General features: G+C 43.7%; 1 protein-coding gene across 1 annotated transcript; it reads right to left on the reverse strand.

Moving 5' to 3' along the window:
- Positions 1-7,682: 7,682 nt before the first annotated feature.
- Positions 7,683-22,191, reverse strand: alg9 (ALG9 alpha-1,2-mannosyltransferase). The gene is made up of 15 exons (XM_036525237.1): positions 22,046-22,191; positions 20,885-21,020; positions 20,609-20,743; positions 20,425-20,495; positions 20,180-20,268; positions 19,254-19,389; positions 18,560-18,647; positions 18,353-18,458; positions 17,058-17,180; positions 13,459-13,613; positions 12,912-13,041; positions 12,337-12,484; positions 11,744-11,873; positions 10,287-10,417; positions 7,683-7,886 (listed from the first exon to the last, which is right to left on the reverse strand). The coding sequence occupies exons 1-15, from the start codon at positions 22,189-22,191 to the stop codon at positions 7,763-7,765; spliced, it is 1,848 nt and encodes a 615-aa protein (XP_036381130.1). The 3' UTR covers positions 7,683-7,762.
- Positions 22,192-22,385: the final 194 nt, after the last annotated feature.

Genomic DNA, 22,385 nt, shown 5'->3' on the forward strand with positions numbered 1-22,385 from the left:
TGTGAAATACATGACCCAATGTTAGGGCCAAGTTTTCAGTATTGTCACCGTCCTTTCTTCGTCTTTCCTTGTTGTTCTTCCAGTTGCTGTTTTGTAGGCCCCTACCTCCATAATTAGCTAGAGGCTTGAGTGTGTATGATTATTATTACTATTATTACTATTATTATTATTAGTAGTAGTAGTAGTAATAGTAGTATTGGTATTATTAGTACAACATAAACAAGAGTCAAGTAACTACCACTGTTGCTTTGATATCTGCTTATGATTATTCATGTTCATGTAGGCTATATATTCAGCTATATTCAGGACAACATTGCATGAAAATATAGATTGCTAGCTGTGGATGTGAGAGAGTTGGTTTATTTATCAGAATCATGTTTGTTGTTTATATGATCATACAAAAGTTCACAAAGTTGAAATGTTTGATTGGGTTTCCTTTAACATTCCAGTACCCCAAAAGGTGATTTCACAAGTTATATATCACAAATGATAAGACTTTATTGTGAAAGGTTAAGTGATTGATTGAATTGATGATGCATGTCCACCACATTTTCAGCCCTTTCCTAATGATGTTAACAAACACAGGAAACCAAATTATCATTACCATGTATGTGAGAATCTCCAGTTTGCTCAGAATTTCCATGTTTCCTTCTGTGTTTGGATGTGTTCCAGTCCATGTATTCTCTCTCCCTGTTAGCTGTAAACAAGTGTGCCATGATCACATAGGAAACACATTAAAGTGAGTCATTGTGAGTCACTAATGGCAACATTGATGGAGGTCCACCCCCTCCCAACAGAGATCACAAGCCACAGTAAGCGCAACGGAAGACACAAACTAAAGGCAAAAAAAAAAAAAAAAACACTCAACAGCCTGATCAGAACACATCCAGACCATTTTGTCCATATTCCTGATTAAAGCCCATTGCATTTACTCACTTATTTATTAATTTGTTTGTGTCTGATTAAAACAGCCGCATCCATAATTCATGTCATTATGAGACAGAGCGCTGTGTGTAATTGCAGAAATGAAAGCAGGAGCTCGTGGTTTCCATGGTCCTGCTTTAATGTGATCAGATGCTTCAGAGAGGTTCATTCGCACGACAGTGATGTTCCCCCGGTGAATGTTGTGCTTTTCACTTTTCCATGGTCCTGCTTTCTTGGCAGAATTTCACCAGTCATCATTGGCAATGAATTATATTTCACTTTGAAAGACACACTGTTTCTATGCAGACTGTTATATATTCACCTATTCCAGGTAAAATGGTAACATAAGACTTATGTTTATTCATTTGGCAGATGCTTTTATCCAAAGGGACTTACAAGTGAGGCAGAGTACAACACAAGCAAAAAGCCATATAAGGAGTCAACAATATTAGAAGCACTGCATGACCAAGTTTCAATAGTTGGCCACAGTAGGTCCATCTAGCTGGCAGAGATACAAGTGCATTAAAATTATTTTTTTAGGGAAAACAAAGTATAAGACATAAGAAATTACTTTAGGTGGCAGTGTCTCAGGTGAGCGGGGAAGAGCTGTGTCTTCAGATGTTTCTTGAAGATAGCAAGGGAATTGGCAGAATGGATGAAGTGTGGAAGTTCATTCCACCATCAAGGGAGAAAGTTCTGGAAAGTGAGATCTACGGAATCTTATTACTCTTTATGTATTGTGTTATTTGTCACATATCTTATTGGCAGTAGGTGAGATGTCTCATCTATGTGTACCTATATGTGTACAAACACTTCCTCTCGGTGCTGTAGACCCACCTGTGGGGGGATCATTTCCACTTTGATTTGATTTCCACAGCTCTTACAGTAAAACAGTAAAGGTTAAGTGATTAACACTGTGAGTAACACAGGAAGATGTGCACAAACAGCAGGCTCAATTGAACATTAGCAAACTGCATTCAATTTCAGAAGTACAGACCATTCATTTTTTATACAGAAAGTTCCTGATGAACATAATAAAACTCCTTTACACCCTTTTGCACCCTTTCCTGCAACACCAGAGCAATGGTACTTGTAACTCAATGCACATTTTCAAATGTGCGGCGGTACAGAGGGTGATCTGTTCTGACATGTTTATTGCAGAGAAACACAATGCTAAAACAAACACAATAGCTGCTTACACTCCGCATGTTCTGTTCTCTGAACAAACCACTTCTCTGCTTGTACTTTAATTACTCTTCATTTTCAAATACATGGAAGCAATCTAGGAAATAAATGCAGCAAACAATAAATTGCCTTGACATATTGTTCCACAGAGTTCAATTTGGTGAAATCTTGCTTCAAAGATTGAATGTTAATCTTCGTAGAAGCAATTTTGTTTTTTATTGCAGATATTTTGCCATCTCTTCAAAAACATTTCAGGCAATGTAATTCTGATGGCAAAGATTCATCATTTCAACAGAATAAAAAAGAAAAAGAGGAAAAAGAACACAATGTCTATCAAACTACTCAGTTTGAAAATGTACAGGCAATATAAAATAATAAGCACAACCAAGAGGAGCTCCAAAATACATAAATTCACAAACTGCATGACTGGGGAGGCAGAAGTGTAGGGGTGTGGAATCTGAAACTTATAATGGATCCTGGTGGAACAGAAACAAATTGCCTTACCAGGAATGCTTCAGAAGAAGAACAAATGTTTAAAGGGACAGCTAAAAGTTTTATTAAGCAATGACTTGAATGTCTGTATGTTGTTTTGAGTGAAAAATTGGTTCCCAATAAAAGATGAAATGACTGAAGAGAATCTTACATTATTAGATGTGCTTATCCAGGGCATTTTACATTTTATCTTTGTATACAGCTAGATATTTTACTGAAGAAATTCAGGTTGGGTACCTTGCTGAAGCATACAGTCCCACAAAACAGGATTCAATCTGGAAACCTTCAAGGTTATAAGCAACATCTGCCATTTACACCATACAGCTGCCAATTATGAGAGTAATTAATACTGTAGAGCCTCAGAGTGTGAACATTGGTAAAAGAACAGGAGAGGAAAAAAACTCTCAGAATATGAAAGGTAGCGTCCTCTGCATTCTGCACAGGCAATAAAGGTCTGACATTGGGCACTGCAGCTTTGATTCTGTTCAAGGGACACTTCAAAGCTTAAACATGGCTGCTTGTCCTATTCCAAGGCTCATAATGACATAATACAGCACAAGAAACACCTGAAGCGGCTAGGAATGACTGACCTTCTCCCTGCTGCTCAGTGCACAGTAGCACAAGCATTTACCCCTAGTGATAAACTTCACTTTCTGTAACAGATGGGAGGGAGCCTCAGTGTCGTAACTGCAGTGATGAACAGCAATTCAGCTGTGTTCTTACAGAATGCACTGTAGTTGCTCTATTATAAAAACTCACTTTGTTGAAGTATTTTTGACCTGGACCAGTTTTAGTGTGTCCACTTTAAAAAAAGGTTATGGCCAGTGACACACTGAATCCACGTAAATCCATGAACCCAATTAGACAGTCGTATCCAGAACAACTTACATCAGTTACAGTTTTTTACAATGTTATCCATTTACAGCGGGTAAAATAAGTATTGAATGCGTCAACATTTTTCTCAGTAAATATATTTCTGATGGGGCTATTGACATGAAATTTTCACCAGATGTCGGTAACAGCCCGAGTAATCCACACATACAAAGAAATCAAAACATATATGTCCATAAATTAAGTTATGTGTAATAAAGTGAAATGACACAGGGAATAAGTATTGAACACATGAAGAAAAGGAGGTGCAAAAAGGCATGGAAAGCCAAGAAACCAGCTGAAATCTGTCAGTATTTAGAAAGCAATCCTGCCCCCTATCAGTGCAAATTAATATCAGCTGGTTTAGTCCTAATTGATGGCCTATAAAAAGGCTTCTCATTACCAAGGTGTCACACAAGAAGCATCTTGTGATGGGTAGAAGCAAAGAGCTCTCTCAAGACCTTCGCAACCTTATTGTTGCAAAACATACTGATGGCACTGGTTACAGACGTATTTCTAAACTTCTGAATGTTTCAGTGAGCACCGTTGGGGCCATTATCCGGAAGTGGGAAGAACATCATTTCGACATAAACCGACCACGACCAGGTGCTCCTTGCAAAATTTCTGAAGGAGAAGTCAAAAGAATAATCAGAAGAGTTGTCCAAGAGCCAAGGACCACTCGTGGACAGCTTCAGAAAGACCTGGAATTAGCAGGTACAGTTGTTTTAAAGAAAACAGTAATGCACTCAACCGCCATGGCCTCTATGCACGCTCACCGCGCATACTCCATTGCTGAAGAAAAAGCATGTTGAAGCTCGTTGTTGCTGCACAACATTTGAACAAGCCTACGAAATACTGGGAGAATATAGTCAGATGAGACCAAAATTGAACTCTTTGGATGTCATAGCACACACCATGTTTGGAGGAGAAATGGCACTGCACATCACCGCAAAAACGCCATACCAACAGTGAAGTTTGGAGGTGGGAACATCATGGTGTGGGGCTGTTTTTCAGTATATGGTACTGGCAGACTTCATATAATTGAAGGAAGGATGAATGGAGAAATGTACCAAGACATTCTTGATAAGAATCTGCTGCCATCTACCAGGATGCTGAAGATGAAACGAGGGTGGACATTTCAGCAAGACAATGATCCCAAACACACAGCCAAGGAAACTCTCAATTGGTTTCAGAGAAAGAAAATAAAGCTGCCCAGTCAATCACCTCACTTGAATCCAATTGAAAATCTATGGAAAGAACTGAAGATCAGAGTTCATAGAAGAGGCCCCCGGAACCTTCAAGATTTGAAGACAGTTTGTGTGGAAGGATGGGCCAAAATCACACCTGAGCAATGCATGCGACTAGTTTCTCCATACAGGAGGCGTCTTGAAGCTGTCGTTACCAACAAAGGCTTTTCTACTAATTATTAAATAAATTTCAGCAAGCGTGTTCAATACTTTTTCCCTGTGTCATTTCATTTTATTACACATAACTTAATTTATGGACTTACTTGTTTTGATTTCTTTGTATGTGTGGATTACTCGGGCTGTTACCGACATCTGGTGAAAATTTCATGTCAATAGCCCCATCAGAAATATATTTACTGAGAAAAATGTTGACACGTTCAATACTTATTTTCCCCGCTGTATACAGCTGAATATTTCCTAAGGCAATTGTGGGTTACGTACCTTGCCCAATGGTACAACAGCAGTGCCCCGGCGGGGAATTAAACCAGCAACCTTTTGGTCACGTGGCCTGTTCCTTAACCACTACGATACACTGCCTCTGTCTCAATGCCGCCAAATCACTCAAATGGGCTTATGATGTCACGAGCCATCGTAATTCCTGTGTGTCCTGTAACATCATGGTCCAACCGCCAGCCACTTACTGATCCCATCTAGTTGGGCAAGCAAACGTCAAATGCCCTGGGGTGGTACTGTCTCACCTGACTAGGCCATCCAGTGAACTGCCAATCTCAGTTCATCCCTATCTTAGGTCTTTAAACCCTGAAATCTGTCCCCATTTAACATGCTGAGCATAAGGATGCACAATTTTTCTGTGTATAGTAGTTGCCACTAAAGCTTGCAGAACAACAAGCTCACACCTAGCTCACAATAGCTTAAAGTGCTTTTTGTTTCTTTGTTGTGGAGGATATTATGGGTTCCCTGTACATTTCCCAATGAAATGCTGTAAAACTACCAGGACCATGACATTTTCCTCTTAAATGCTTGACGATCCGGCTCACGTTGTGGGAGAAAATACCCTGACCACACGCTTGTCAGTCAAAACCAACAATTACACATGATCACACATGTAATAGCAAAGGTGAACTCTAACATTTTGGACATGAATACTTACATACATCGCTAAATCCATCACCTAAACCTAAACATGCAGTTTCATGGCCATTCCCCTTTTACAAAAACACAAGAAAACAGAAGCTTGCATGGGTTGATGTATCCATCACAAATTATCTTTGTGCCCTCTGGCCATCAAAGCCCATGGATGCTCTTTGTTCTGGTAAACCAGCTTTTCAACTTCTGAGCAGGCCTTTACTGGAGATAATAACTGGAATAATAAACAGTTTGAATTAATATAAAAATACTCTCTCTTTCATACTTGAAGAGGGGCTTCTGCATCATAGACAAGAGCGCCAGCACTGTTTAAGGGGCTTTTCCTATCTTGTGGTATCCTGTGCCTTGACATGGCATTAATAAAGACAACTCACTAATCCCCCCAGTCAAACACACACACACACACACACACACAGGCTCATGCACACATACAGGCCCATGCACAAATACAGGCACAAACACATGCACACACATGTGCATACATACTATATTATTTTTTATTTGACAATGTACTCTTCGCACAGTTAACACTGGTTTGATTTCCTGTCACAATAAACAAGATGGTCCAAATGTAAACATTCAACACAGACATCCTGATCCGTTCTGGCTACTCACAGCTAAGTGCTGACCTTTCCAACTCAACAATCTTGGTCACTTAAAAAAAAGCAAATAAACAGTGTCTTGTATGCTTAGAATGTTTAAAGGCACCTGGGGATGTTCTTTTGTATAATTGAAACCTAGTGAGAGTGTTTGGTTGGACGTACAAAAAAAAATTCACAAATACACCTCAAAAGGGCCGACCACTTGGTACATCCAATAAAACATTTTTCCCCAGGGATTCATTTTCAAATACCTATTAACTTCCTGAAAACTTAATTTAAATTTCTGACTGATATAATGACAAACAATGTACATAATAAACAAGAATTCCAAGGGGAACAAATGAGGATCTTTCTAGGAACATCCTTAAAGCAGGTGCCTTTGGGAATCACAAAACCAAAAAAGTGTGACAACTTCTATAGTCTGCCACATGGGGGCACTGTGCAGGATCAGGACAGTCATATGGCATGGCTGGGCATGAATCCATGTTTACTCCATACAGAAAAAAACACATAGCAGTGGACAGTGAACGATCATGGTGCCAGCACAATGCAGGCAGGCCCACGTTAAGGCCCAGCTGAGTTCAGTTCAGCTCAGTTTACCGGGCCACAGTCACAAGGAACGGAGAACACAGATATACCACAGAATGGGGACTGGGGTTTTTTGATTCACGGGCGAAACGCAAATCAGTGCATGCCAGAACATGAGGGAATGTGTCAGCGTGCCTGAAAAAGGTGGGACTTTTTTGGGGCCATGCCAGCCAGCTTCTCTGAGGCTCTGTTGGTTGTGTGTTCTTCACCATCCTCTCTGACTTCTCAGGTCCACACAACGCATCACCACTCCACTCCATTCAGACAGCAGGTAGGTCTGGTGGGTGAATGGCTGGATGAGGTCCGCATAACCATTTTAGCTATACACACACACACACACACACACACACACACACACACACACACACACACACATGCGCAAAACAGACACCCAAACACACACAGGCACAGATGCACACATTCACTTACACACTCATGAAAAAATACACACAGACAGATGCGCAGATGTCGATGTGCGTACACATACTGTACACACATGCATACAAAAGTGTACACTCATGCAAACCTGGATATACGCACACAAAGACACACAAACACCGACAAGTACACACACAAATACGCACACACAAATGCACACAATGTGCATCCAAATGCACTCAAAAACACACTCACTCATGAACACTGCAGGCATGAGGAGGGTTGGGGACAGGGGGTGTGGGGCGGGGCGATGACCAAAGGGATACAGGACGGGAGACAGTGTTTCACACATGGTGTATAGGGCGGGGGTCAGGGCTGTGTCCGTTTCCTGGCCTGTTTGGGCCGTCGGGGTTTGAGGATGACATAGCTGCTGTAGGTGGTATACTGCTCCGAGAGGAATGGGACAAAGAACGCCCTGAAGAAGCGAGAGGACCTGGCAGACGCAGAGAGAGGGGGAGAGAGGGGGAACTTAGTCACCTAATGTTCATATGCATAAATGAGTGCACTACATTACTCACACTCACCAGGACAAATTACACAGCTCACACCTCATAAATTATCCATTTATGCTTTATACTGAAGCGAGTGAGGTTCCACCCAGAAGCCAAACCTGCAACCTTCTCGTTACAAATATGGTTCCCTGACCAATATGCCACATTGCTGCCCTAGAAAACAGCAGCTGTTACATCAAACAAAACACCCTGTTGTGGTTTCAAACAAAACATATACCATTTGCTTTCTCTGAAATTATGCAAGGATGCCCCCTATTGCCAAAAGCTCTGTAATGCAGGCAGGTGTGGTTTCCAAGGAGAAGGGGTGCCATGCATGCACACAGAGGACAAAGGCATGCAGTGCTTTCATCAGCTCTGCATGAATGCACCCTCAATTTTAAAGCAGCTTTGTCCATAACGCTTCCTCACTCAGCTCTGAATATAGCCTGACATATCCTGATAAAAAGAAGTGTCATTCAGAATTGTCTTCTAATTTACAGAGGATAAACACACTGGTATATAACAAATATTTTGCTGGCCATAAAAGGTTACCATCTGAAAAACATCTGAGGATATCGTGGGACAATACCCTAAAGGTTGAGGATATCATAGGCACATGTGGCATCCTTAACTGGTGTCTTTTAGGTTAGGACTAATTAGGTTTAAATTTTTTTTAAACAGAAGACTGCAAGTGGTGAATTTGACAAAACTTCCAAGCTAGGTAGCTAAGTAGTTACAATGCTTGGCAGCATGCCATCTAGCTGGGCTAGCCAAGGTGAAGGTTTAGCTCTTTTAATACTGCTCTTAATACTGAATTCTCCACTGAAGTGTTAATAATGAATGATAATATCACTGATATATGGCTTATTTTGAAAGGACGGGCAGGATGCCTTGGATCAGGTGGCCAGATTAGCATGCTTGCTCTTGCATCTAAAACAGCACTTCTTTTCCCCCCTCATTATGTCAGGCCCCTGACCCCTGCTGGGAGGTGCTGACTGACTTTGAATTGCCTCATTAACCTTCTGCCATTTAGCCTGAGCGCCTTGGGAGGATGTGAACACGAAACCACCTATAGAGACACTGTGACATTAGAGAAGCACAGTGACCTGACACACTCTCAGACTCCCACTTTTGCTGCAGGGGGCTGTGACAAACTGCACGCGAGGGCCCCTGAGTTTTGCATTTCTGGTAAGTGACCCTCTTTGATCTGTGATGGTGATGGAGGGCACGGGAGATTACTCGGGAGGAAGGGGAGAAGCGGGCACACAGCTCTACATGTGCATGAAAGTATTCTCCCCTATCAGCCACTCTGCTGGGACTCAACAGCCCTGATAACTCACATTGCTTCAGGACTGACAGTTCCAAGCCTGTGTGTGTGTGTGTAGAGAAGGGTGACAGCAGTCACCCCACCCAGCCTCAAACCTGGGTCTACAGGGTACCAAACATGCGACTTTGACCGCGACGCCAAAGAGCCAGGCTCATTAGTATGGCAGTCAGAGCGCATACTTAATCATAGTGACGGCACTCCATCAGTGTGTGTGTGTATGTGTTTGTGTACGTGTGTCTTTGTGTCTGTATGAGAGTGTGGCAGAGGTATTATTACAACGAGGCTGGACACAGTAATTACAGTAATTAGAATAGCATAAAGGCACCTTTGAGTATGCAAATTTTAGCATTTAACACCAATATAGTGCAGCACACAATGCCTAACACTGGACTAATGACCTCCTGACTCAGTGCAGTAAGGGAAAACTGCCCATAAGTAGTGATCAATGTCTAGTTTTGCTGTAATAGTAAAGATTAGAATAGTGACTGGGAAATCTAGCACTAGATCTGCACTTACAGCCTGCCTTCTGCCAAAAGCGTGCTCGCGTAGAGGGGACCGAGACCATGGGAAGTTAAAGATAATTCTCCAACAGAGACCCTGTAGACAGCTCTCTGAGGTGAGGGCAGGGTGAGCTCCTGTACTATATCCTTAATAACCTCTTGTCAGTAGAGTGTGCCACACCAGAACCTCAAACTTCAGCTGAGCTCAAAGCTAACCAGTTTAACCGATGTTAAATGTACAGCAATCAAGATTTAACAGCAACAAGTATCACTGCTGCAGATACAGTTTCCCTGAGGTGCGCTGACCGAGGTGTGCCAGAAAATTCATTTCTGTAAGTCGTTTTTCTCATTAGAGGTTCTTGTACATAGTAGAAAAACAGACCACATCTTTACCTTTATCAAAGTAAGATTAGTCGTTCGTTTGATGCTGGAGCAATGAAGTGAACTAACGCACTAAATAATGAAGCTTAATTGAGACAGCTGTCCTAGGGGCCATGCCCGAAGCAGAGACAGACCTGCTGGCATCCAGGAAAGGCTTGTAGGCTATGACACTCCACTCTTCCTTGTTTGCAGTGTAGCGCGGCTGTCGGGGGGCCTCTATCTCTGTGTCCAGGTCCACCAAATAGTGGCAGTGCTTGATATCCACCTGCGGGGGGGGGGGCATCAAACACAGCTTATCCATTCAGAAACATTTTTCAATTTGTGGCCATTCGTGGCTGGTAAAATTTGTTTAAAAGTTACAACAATGAAACTGACGATTTTGACACAATGTAGTTTCAGTGGCACATTTGTTTCAATTCTTAAACACCAATCCAGACATGTTCTCAAACTTAGGCAGGGCAGTGTGATGACAGGATGCACTTTGACCCAAACACTGTAGCACTGGCTGTATCTGATCCATTATTCAGACATATTGCCCGCAGGTAGTGTGTGTGGTTGTTAGAAGTACATCGTTCAGCTACAGGAGGCTTGTGTGCAAAAGAGAACATGCTGGCTGATAAACACAGGACTCCTGTTCTCTCTCCACTCTTCAGGCTCCAGAGGAGAGGGTCTCTCATACACACCGTACAGTCTAGCATTAGGGCCAGCCTTATCACACACCAAACCCACTAAGGGTGAGTGGGACACAATAGGCACCAGAACAGTGAACACATTAGGCAAAACTCTTGAGACTCACATCAGACCCTTGAAGACACAATGCACTAAGCACACTTTACACAGTAGCAGTGCAGCACAGAGGTAAGGAGCAGGATATGCAACCGAAAAAGTTTCTGGTTCAATTCCCCATTGGGGCACTACTGCTGCACCCTTGGGCAAGGTACTTAACCTACAACTGCCTCAGTAAATACCCAGCTGTATATTACATTGCATCACATTATTGGCACTCTTATCCAGAGTGACTTACGTAGGTAACAGTTTTTACATGTTATCCATTACTTGGATATTCACTGAGGCAGTTCTGGGATAAGTACCTTGCCAAAGAATACAGTGTGGAATTGAACCAGCAACCTTTCGGTTATGACTCCTGCTCCTTACCATACGCTATACTGCCGTCCAGTATAAATGCATAACACGTAAAAATTGTAACCTGTGTAAGTCACTTTGGGTAAGAGTGCCTGCTAAACAACATTAATGTAATGTAATAATGTAATACACTAAATGCACCTCAGCCTGAGTCTATGCTGCCTCTTTACCACTTTGCTCCCTTTGTCTGTCTCACCATGGTGACCTGGTTAGACACCTAACACAGCAGCAAAAGCTCAATGGTAAGTGTGTAGTGAAGATACAAACCTGGCGGCTGGAAATTGGTAGTGAGTTTGTGCAAATTGTGACAGCACTTTTCAGTGTCTGTGGAGATAATTACCTAACGCTATTGTTCCTCTGGATAAGAGTGTCTGCCAAACCAAACAATATCAATGTAGACACAGGAGTTGTTAAAGGAAGTGCTGCAAAGGAATTTGACCTCACTCACATATCTGGTTGGCTCCTCCAGGTTCTGGTCATTCATGTGGGAGGGGATGGTTCGTGTGGCCAGGGGACCAGGGCCGTAGGGCTTGGGGAGCTGCCCCCGGAATTCGGACGCGATGAACTGCAGCTGCCAGCTGAGAAGCAGAGGGGGAAGCAAGGATCACAGTGAAAAATACCCCATAAAAACAATGTTCCATGGGTCTGTTAAAGTGTCTGGTTGTGCAAACCATGTATTTATAAATCAGGCTTGTAAAGACCAGCTAAACTCCTTCTCTGTTTGCTCATACTCAAATGCAGAGATTCCAAGCTCTCATTAGATTTACATGTTAAATGATGACTGTTAACCCCATAAACTAATGACTAATGCCACAGCTGCTTCTGATGTTGACCGGCATAATTTTGACAACACATGCATGCTTGTCATTAGTTACAGAGAGGCACAGGTTTGGCAAACAGACAGAAACCACCAGAAGCACCAGAAGCCATGAGAACAGAGGGCTTGCGTTGTCCAGTATGAGCACTGCATGAGAGAATGAGGAGTGGAAACCCTTCTGCTGGCCAGTATGATACACATACAGAGGCGATGGTCATACTAACTTGTTGGGTAACAGAAAGCTGCTGGGAAAGCGGTACCATTCCTTGCCCACACAAACAGTGACCGGCCTCCCCTCTGGAACGGTGTGAATAGTAGGGTCCTTGGCGATGCGGTGGAACTCAGGATACAGGTCCAGGGGGGCGTGGTAACCTACCGATATAAACACACGGGTACGTTACTCCCCATTCTATCGAAACCCCTCAAGTCCCCTTTCCTTCTGAGAGTGGTGTTTACGTGCATGAGACTGTTTGTGAGTATGTCTGTGAGAATGAGCAAGTGTGTGTGGGTTTATGTGCATGTGTATGTGTTTGTGTGTGAGTGTGTGCATGGGCAGCAGTGTGATGTAGTGGTAAGGAGCAGGGCTTGTAACCAAAAGGTTGCTGGTTCGTTTCCCCGCTGGGGCACTGATGCTATACCCTTTGGCAAGGCACCTCAGTAAATATCCAGCTATAAAAATGGATAAAATTGTAAGTCTCTCTGGAGAAGTGCAAAATGACAATAATGCAATGTAACATAATGTGTGTTTATGTGCATGTTTCTGTGTGTATGGTGTATGTGTATCAGGTGTTATCCTCACCTCTGAACAGAGCGACAGAGCGGGAAAGTGACAGCACAGCAAACAGCAGCACAGAACCCAGTGCAAGCCAGTTGGAGGAGATGGTGTAGTGCTCCAGGCGGTAGCGCTGAAACAGGAAATGGTAGCACTTCTGCAGGAAACAATAGCACAAAGACATTCATGAGTCGAACTCACATCCTGGGAAGACAAGTGTTCTCATTGTTTCTCTTTTTCTCCGTACCAAATACTCAATTTATATCAAACCATCTGCCATCTGCTTGCTGCCAACCCCTTACGGCCAGTGTCGCTGCCAGTTGAGCTAAAGGCAAATTGCCCCTAGCCTGTCGGCAACAATGCTACTTAACCAGGTTTCGGGGAGTGACGTAGCCGCTGCAACCGCTCGGCTACCTGCTACCCGCTACCTAAGGCTTTATGTAGGACTCACACAAGCTATTACTTCAGCTCTGCTACACAGGTAATATAATGGTTGCACCTGACAAATGCGGCCTGGTAAACACTTGTCATACAGATGGAAGAGAATGTACCACACTATTGGGAGGTGTCTCACCTGAAGGGACGACAGCGCCACTGCTCCGCACAGGCAAATGAGGGGGTAGATGGGGAAGAGGAAGCGCTCCTCTTTGTGGGGTCTCGTGAAGAACACCAGCATCCACAGGTACATGGGGGAGAGGGTGAGCCAGTAGGGCCGGCCCAGGTTCTGCACTACAGGGACAGAGACACAGGGGACAGGCCCTTTGGGTCAAATGCCCTGCACTTCAGCTACACCCCTTCTTACAGCAGGGAAGGATCTCGTAATGGGTGGGGCTTCCATGCACTGTCAACTCTTGACTTCTATGAACTAGCTCAAAGACTATACTCTGTAGCAAAACATTATGACTGGCTATAATCAGCAAGTCACTGATGACACATTGTGGTATATTGATCCTATAATTGTTGTATGGTGAATATGTTTACTTATGCCTTTTGGACCTCAGTGAACACGGACCTGTTCAAGGGTTGTAGTGGCGCATGCGCATTGATCTGTAATGAGAGATTTGGCCCAAATAAGTAAATGTTATGAATGCTACCTTTGCGTCCGCCCCGATAATACACAACAGAAACTTGCAATGAGGATAATAATAAAAAATAAAAAACATTTTCCTCGTGGGGAAGATGACACTCGGTGTCAGTACTAGTGAGTACGATGGCTCTGTTTGGAAGAATTGACGAGTTCAAGCCAGAAAGTGAGGAATGGTCGGTGTACATCGAACGGCTGGAACAGTTCTTCAAAGCTAACGATATACACTATATGAACAAAAGTATTCGGACGCCTGACCATTACACCAACAGGGACTGTAATGACATTGTATTCAAATACATATACTTTAATATGGAGTTGGTCCCCCTTTTGCAGCTATAACAGCTTCCACTCTTCTTGGAAGGCTTTCCACAAGATTTTGGAGTGTTTCTGTGGGAATTTGTGCCCATTCATTCTGTAGAGCATTTATGAGGTCAGGCACTGATGTTGGACAAGAAGGCCTGGCTCGCAATCTCCGTTCCAGTTCATCCCAAAGGTGCTCGATGGGGTTGAGGTCAGGGCTCTGTGCGGGCCAGTCAAGTTCTTCCACACCCAACTCATCAAACCATGTCTTTATAGTCCTTGCTTTGTGCACTGGGGCACAGTCATGTTGGAATAGAAAAGGGCCTTCCCCAAACTGTTGCCACAAAGTTGGAAGCATAGCATTGTCCAAAATGTCTTGCTATGCTGAAGCATTAAGATTGCCCTGGAGATAAGAGGCTGAGCCCAAACCCTGAAAAACAGCCCCATACCATTATCCCTCCTCCACTAAACTTCAAAGTTGGCACAACGCAGTCAGGCAGGTAACCTTCTCCCGGCATCCGCCAAACCCAGAGTCGCCCATCTGACTGCCAAACAGAGAAGCTGTGATTCGTCACTCCACAGAACATGTTTCCACTGCTCCACAGTCCAGTGTCGGTGTGCTTTACACCACTCCATCCGACGCTTGGCATTGGACTTGGTGATGTGAGGCTTGCATGCAGCTGCTCGGCCATGGAAACCCATTCCGTGAAGCTCCCGCCGCACAGTTTTTGTGCTTACATTAATGCCAGTGGAAGTTCGGAACTCTTCAGCTATGGAATCAGCAGAGCGTTGGCAACTTTTACGCACCATGCGCCTTAGCAGTCGTTGACCCCGCTCTGTGATTTTACTGCTGTTGCCGTTGTTCCTAAATGCTTCTACTTTGTAATAATATCATTACAGTTGACCATGGAATATCCAGCAGGGATGAAAATTCACAAACCGTCTTATTGCAGAGGTGGCATCCTATCACAATACCACGCTTGAAGTCACTGAGCTCTTCAGAACGACCCATTTTGTATCACAAATGTTTGCAAATGGAGACTGCATTTCTAGGTGCTTGATTTTATACACTTGTGGCAACGGGTCTGATTGAAACACCGGAATTCAATAATTAACAGGTGTGCCCAAATACTTTTGTCCATATAGTGTAGCTGAAAAAAAGCAAGTAGCCACGTTGCTAAGTGTAATGGGCACAGCTACATATGTACTCTTGAGAAATTTAGTGCAGCCCAGTAAGCCAAAAGACAAAATGTTTGACGAAATAGTGCCCATTCTCAAGGAACATTTTGAGCCAAAGCCTTTACTGGTAGCAGAAAGGTTCCGTTTTATTCGGTGTAACCAAAAAACTAACCAGTCAGTGGCACAGTATGTAGCTGACTTAAAGTAATGCGCAGCTAACTGTGAGTTCCGTGTGAACCTAGACTTAGCACTACGAGATGGTTCGTTAGTGGTGTTAGGAGTTTTGTGGAATGGCACGGCGTTTGATCCGGAGACACGCGATGTGTATTCGAATACATATGCTGGAGACAAGCGATGTGTATTTGAATACAAAGCGATGTCACTACATCCGACCGGAGCCAAACGACGCCTCTTGTGAACCCTATGGAGAGATTTGGCCCAAAAAAGTAAATGTTATGAATGCTACCTTTGCGTCCGTCCCGTTAATACACAACACACATGATAGCACCAACCATTATGGGGTTCATGGGGCATCCCCCTCCCATCACTACCTTAAATACCTACCACAGGCAGCCATTCTAAATCCATGCCTTCCCTAAAAATCACTGGCTGCAAGTGGAGAGTCTTTAGGAGAGGGGGTTAAGGGAAGAGAGTGACAATTAAGTCACAGGTTGAGATCCTGGGTGATAAATATCCTGGGTAATCTTGGGTGATAAATTGTTCAATTCACGTTTTAAACATTGAACATTTATATTGCTGGATATTAATTGGTATTAATATCCAGCAATATACGTTTGATGTTTAAAACATGAGTTGTACAACTCGTTCTAGTTGAGCGCAACACAAGCAAATGAATACAACTCAGTGAAAAGCGACACCTGCTGCCACAAAATTTAGCATCTAGCCGAAAGGACAGAAACATTAAATGCAGCCTCTGGGGGAGGTCAAAGGTGCACACCAGAGTCTGCAGGTTAAAAACCACAGTCGCCCACTGCTTTTTTCACAATCTACACGAGAGAAGCTTAGTCTGAGGTCGTAATGCTGGTGAGATTCTTTGAGCTGCCATTGTAAGTTAAGGTTTAATGGCCCATAAAGGATTTCACAAATTGTGGTGTGAATTAGCATATAGAGCACAGCAAATGACAGACCCCAAAGGGCTCAAACAGCTCCACCTATAACGCCTTATATCCAATCTACAGCCACAGGCTTGTAAAATAAGCAGCTCTTAGTGGGATACTACTGAATGTGTTTTAAAGGTGTGCAGGAACAAGACATTCACCTCTAGCAAAAAGCAGCCGGTGTTTAATTTGATTTGATCATGCAGCTCAGCAGCACAGTGTTGAATAACCTTCAAAGTAGTCTTTGCATCTGAGTGCAAGCCCATAAGAGGATGCGTGTGTTCATGCAGAGACCCAATGTTCTCTCCACGTGGCATGCTGGATATTTGTTTAGGACAGGAAACAACAGCACTCTGCTTGGAATAATGAGAATAAAAAAGTGCTGGACAGTCACACACATATGAAATGCACACATAATGCAGCAATATGCCCAGGAATATGCCCACACACATACACACACACACACAAGGTAACAGGGTGCTCACTCACCATTGAACCTCTGTAGCAGGGTCTCCATCAGCGCAGTGAGAGGCAGGGAGAGCAGAGCCAGGATGAAGACAATGTTAAAGTTGAGGAAGCCATTGAGAAAGTAGTACTGCCAGGGCTCTGTGCCTGCATTCACCATAAAACACACAAACACATATACATGTTCACTTTGTGCCCAGCCACGTTCACAAGAGAGCACTGATCAGTAATGACTTATTTATTTTATTTATTTATTTATTTATATAGCACTTCTCATACATGTCTGTAACACAAAGTACTTTACAGAAAGAAAAACTAAATAAAATGATCACACAAGATAAGATAGGGATACACCATACATAAATTCTTATAAAACTCCTTCTTACTCCCTCCCATCCCAGGGATGCAATAAAACAATAAAAACAATAAGATAATAAAAACAATAAAATAATTCAAACCGGGAATAAAAGAAATAGGACATAACTCAATAAAAGCCCTTTTTAAAAAAGTATGTTTTAAGTTGTGATTTAAAAGCTGAAACTGAGGGAGAGTCTCTGATATTCTGTGGGAGAGTGTTCCAGAGTTTTGGGGCATAAAAACTAAAAGCAGCCTGGACTCTAGTTTTAAAACAAACTTTTGGGACAGAGTAGGCAAGCAGAAGATGATTGCAATGCTCTCTCTGGTTGGTACAGTATGAGTGTGCAGACATCTTTACTTGGGGCAGCTTCAAGGACAATGCCTGTCACTTGGTTCGTACCAGGACTGTGAATGAACAAACCACATTTGACAAGACAACAAGAAAAAAGTGTTTTTGAAATTTCTAATGGTCATTTCCCTTTTCTCCCTTTTCTTCAAATTTGGAATGCCCAATTGTATAATTAGAAGGCAGCTCTTTGCTATGACCACCAACAACGATCCAGGAGAGCACAGATACTTCTTCTCACAATGATACAAGCCGAGCTAGCAGAGATATGCATCAGAAGAATACACTTCAATACAGCTATATACAGGCAGACTGAGGGCACCTAATTGACCAGCAGGTGTCACTCTTGTGCAACCACAAAGACAAACCCTGTCTGACCTCCACTACCCTACCCCCAGCAGAACGAAGCTAGTTGGAGATTCTTGGCAATTATCGGCTGATGATGCAGCAGGGATTGGACCCAGGCCATTCACAGAGCTCAGCTTGCGTTCAAAGCAAACGCCTTGACCACTGACCACTGCTGCTCAATAGCTCAGGTAATAAAACTGAGCGGAAGGTCACAGTACAGTGCAAAAACCTCACTGGAACCTAAGATAAAGAGAATAAAAATCCGTACCATACAGGTCTGGCCCATGGGGGGTAAAGACGTTATACAGGACAATATTGAGTGGAGCGATCACGAGCTTGCCATAGTAATAGCTGTCCACTGCCACAACAGGGACCTAAGAGGGGAGAGGGTGGTGAGAGAGAAGGGAGACAGTTTAACTCTAAGAACACTGTGGCAGAGGTTACAGAGCAACTCAGTGTGACTGCAATGCCTCACCAGCAGGACCAGCAGGGCCACCAGAGTCCAGGTGATGAAACTCTTCCACTTGCGTTTCAGGAGCAGCAGGTCAAAGGCAATTGGCAATCTATCAGATAAACCAAGCAGTTAGCTCAAATTCACTGCCTCTGTTTTCACCATTCCAATCTGATGCTCTCCACCAGGGCCACTTACATGGCTATTTATGAACCTTTATTTAACCAAAAAGATCAAACGAAAGTTTATCTCATCTAAGATGATGACCTGGGGAAGGAACTTGAGGGAAGCACCAAGGATTACGTTAGTGCTGATTTAATAAGTCGACATTCTGTTATACAAAAACAGCCCAGTATGCTCCCCACCCCCTAATTTCACAGTCCACACCCCCTGCTGCCCCCACGCCCCCAACCACCGGTGCTATCAAAGTAGAGCCAGGTGATGTTCATTAGGACAGCTCATAGACTATATTACGTGCACCCATTATGAAAGCTGTGCATGCAATATATGGATTCAACCCTCTGATCTACTGAGTGCAAGTACCACTATGCCTCACATGAAATTATTCAAGAAATGAACCCGCAACTCTGGTTTCTCGGTTTCCTGAGCCACTGAGTCTCACAGCTGCCCAGTACGTTATCTAAACTGGTCTATCTAAACAGCTTCCAGACATGATCAAACAAAGGCCCCCCTGTGTGTTATTGCCCCCTCCTCTCACCCCAGCAGGGCACTGAACGGCCAGCCAATAATGGCTCCAGCAGCCACACCCAGCACAGCCACACTGGGGGTATCCTGGAACCAGCCTGTCATGGCTACTACTGTGGTGTACATGCAGAAGGTGCTGGGCAGGAAGGCTAAGGACCAAATGACACACAAAATCATCATCATAATCATCATCATCATCAACACCCTTAATATCCTCACCATCATCCTGTATCTTCTCAGCAGATACCCTGATCAGGGCATCTCACCTAAATTCCATTTTATGTCTTGTCCATTTGCACAGCAAGACATTTATAGGCGGCAGTGTAGCATAGTGGTTAAGGCGCAGGACTTGTACCCAAAAGGTTGCTAGTTCAATTTCCCACTGGGGCACTGCTGCTGTACCCTTGGGCAAGATACTTAAACCCCTCAGTAAATATCCAACTCTATAAATGGATAACACTGTAAAAAAAAAAAAGTAACCATTGTAAGTCGCTCTGGATAAGAGCGTCTGCTAAAAATGCCAATAATGCCAATAACTTATGGGAGCAATACCGGTACTTGTATTTATTTATGTGGTGGTCCAACAGGAGTTCACTATGAATGCTGCTGATGAACTAAGACACTCAGACAGCAGTGCTGGCTTGCATTAGTAGCTCTGGACTGTTTGTATATGAGAATAAAATATTAATCAATATTATTAATAATACTAAGTCTTGCACTTCACAATAAATAAAAATATTAATACAGCACATCTGAACGTGGAATTTTCAGTTAAAGCTCATGTGGATAAATTCCTCATTTACAGCAAAAAACCCACGAAGCAAACTCGGAGAGGATGAAGGATGAAGTCCCAAACATATTAGACCTCATGCATTCAACAATGTTGTTATTATTATTATTATCATCATCATCGTCACCATCTCCCATTCCCTCACAAACCTGCTGAGGAGCAGAACATGCCAGCACTCAAGACCAGGAAGGCTAGCATGAGACGTCCTACGTGCAGGCCGAACTTCTTACACACTGCCCTGAGGAGAACACATAGATGCATGCACACATTACTGTCAGTGGCTCCAGCCTGAGCTGAACCTCCAAACAGGAGGAAGATGCACAGGCAAAATCGCCCCTTATACCCTTTCCTATTCCTCCTGACACATGCGGGAATGCTGTAGGGGAGTGCTCACTTGTAGAAGTACAGCTCACACACGCAGCAGGAGAATGCCAGCACACAGCGCAGGAAGTAAAACACCAGGACCTGCCATACAGAGAGACAGAGACAGGGGCTGATCTCTACCACTCCAGTCACTGCTGCTTCATAAGGCACCGGGTGAATGAGGAAGGATGACTATGTCTGGACAGGTAGCACACCTTGTTGGTCTGCAGTATCTTGGCATGGAAAGATGCAGGCAGGGCGTGCAGCCACAGGTAGGCGTAGGAGCGGATGGCGTAAGCTGGTGAGTACTCCCACGTCTGCATCCCTTTACCATACAGTAGGTAGTGGGTCTGTCAGAAGAGAGAGGGAGACAGAAAGAAAGAATGAGACTGGGTGAGTGATTGAGGGCGTGAAGATTGGCTGAGTGCGAGAGGGCACAACTGGGAGACCGCTTAGATTTGACTGAGCTGTTGGTCATTACTCATACTCACAGGCTCCCAGTAGTTGAAGGTTTCATCACAGTCGGAGATGTTGCTGAGCAATGCAGCACAAAAGCGGGCTGACACCAAGCACTTGAAGGCAGTGGAGCCCTCAGGTGCCCAAACCTGGCCTGCCTTGCTCGTGACCCTATAGCAGAGGAGAGGCCAGGAGAAGGGGGTAACATGCTTATCTGGGTACAAACTATGCAGCCCGGAACAAAGCAGAGAGAGCAGGGTTAGAGTGCAATATGAAACTGCACACAGTCTTGTTTAATACCCGTTACCTTCATAACTAACAACAGAATATTTTACTTTGCCCCGTGTAAGATTTGCCAATTCTTTACTTGCTGTAGTGCCAGAACTTTTTGTACTGGTTTGTTTACCTTGGGGTGCCGTGATTGAAACGAGCAGATAAGGGTAAGAACGCCTTATGATATTGAGCATGCGCGGTGAGCGATGTGCAATTTCGGTGCGACGTCTTTCAGAAGTGACTCTGGGCACTGACACATACGCTCACGCTGTCCCGCATTTAGCTAATCTGCGTTAGGGTATCCACGACACAAATACTGTTTCAAAATATAAACCTTCATTGAATCAATCTTATCAGCTGCAGGGTGGACACAGGCTAGCAAGCCTTCTGAAACAAGTATAGCGACTCAACGATAAAATAGCTATTAAGTAAATTAACCTGTACCAGGTATTATCAGAAACGTGCATTCTGCCCAATTAGCTAGGCACCCTCCGACAGGTAGACGAATGCGACAGGTTAGCCAGCCTGACCAAAAGTGCTTATCTAGCTATCTAGTTAGCCAGCCAATAATAGTCTGGGATGAATACGCCAATGTAGCTAAAGCCGCTAGCTAATGAGTAGCAGCTACGTGTCGCTAACGCAATGGAAGGCAGGACAACAACGCCTAACTAGCTAGCAAGCCGGGTAGCCAGCTCATTACAGGCCTGCTAAATTGCAAACGAGAGATGCAACACAATATCATGCATTACCTAGATAAGAATATTTCATGACAGATACCATTCATTTACTCACCACTTGGCCGCATGCTTCTTTTGATTACGCTAACTAGACTAGCGAATTCAGACACATCTAACGTTAGCTAGCTGACAAGGTAGCAGGGCGCTATGACATAAATGCAAATGCTGGCTAATCGCAGAACTCACTCATTCCGTATTTCCGAGATTTTACTGTCCTCGATCCCCTTATCCTCTTTCGTTATGCGGGTGTCAGAGGCAATGCTGGGGTTCACGTTATTCGTGTCTTGTTTGCTTCCTCGTCTGTTCCGCTGCCGGGGTCCCCTAGTCGCCATTTCTACTACTGGCACACCGTGACCACTTTGGTTTTGACATTCCTGCACTCGGCTGTAGATGGCCATATTTAGTGATGGCAAGTCACGCTCAGTTGACATGTCAACATTGTCATTTTTATTTTTATGGCTGTGAATGAGACGACAGAAACATTTTATCTAGCCAAATGTAAGTTAAAACTGTGCTGCAGTGTAGA

This window comes from Megalops cyprinoides, chromosome 3 (genome assembly GCF_013368585.1).
Source record: "Megalops cyprinoides isolate fMegCyp1 chromosome 3, fMegCyp1.pri, whole genome shotgun sequence".
Taxonomy (NCBI): Eukaryota; Metazoa; Chordata; class Actinopteri; order Elopiformes; family Megalopidae; genus Megalops; species Megalops cyprinoides.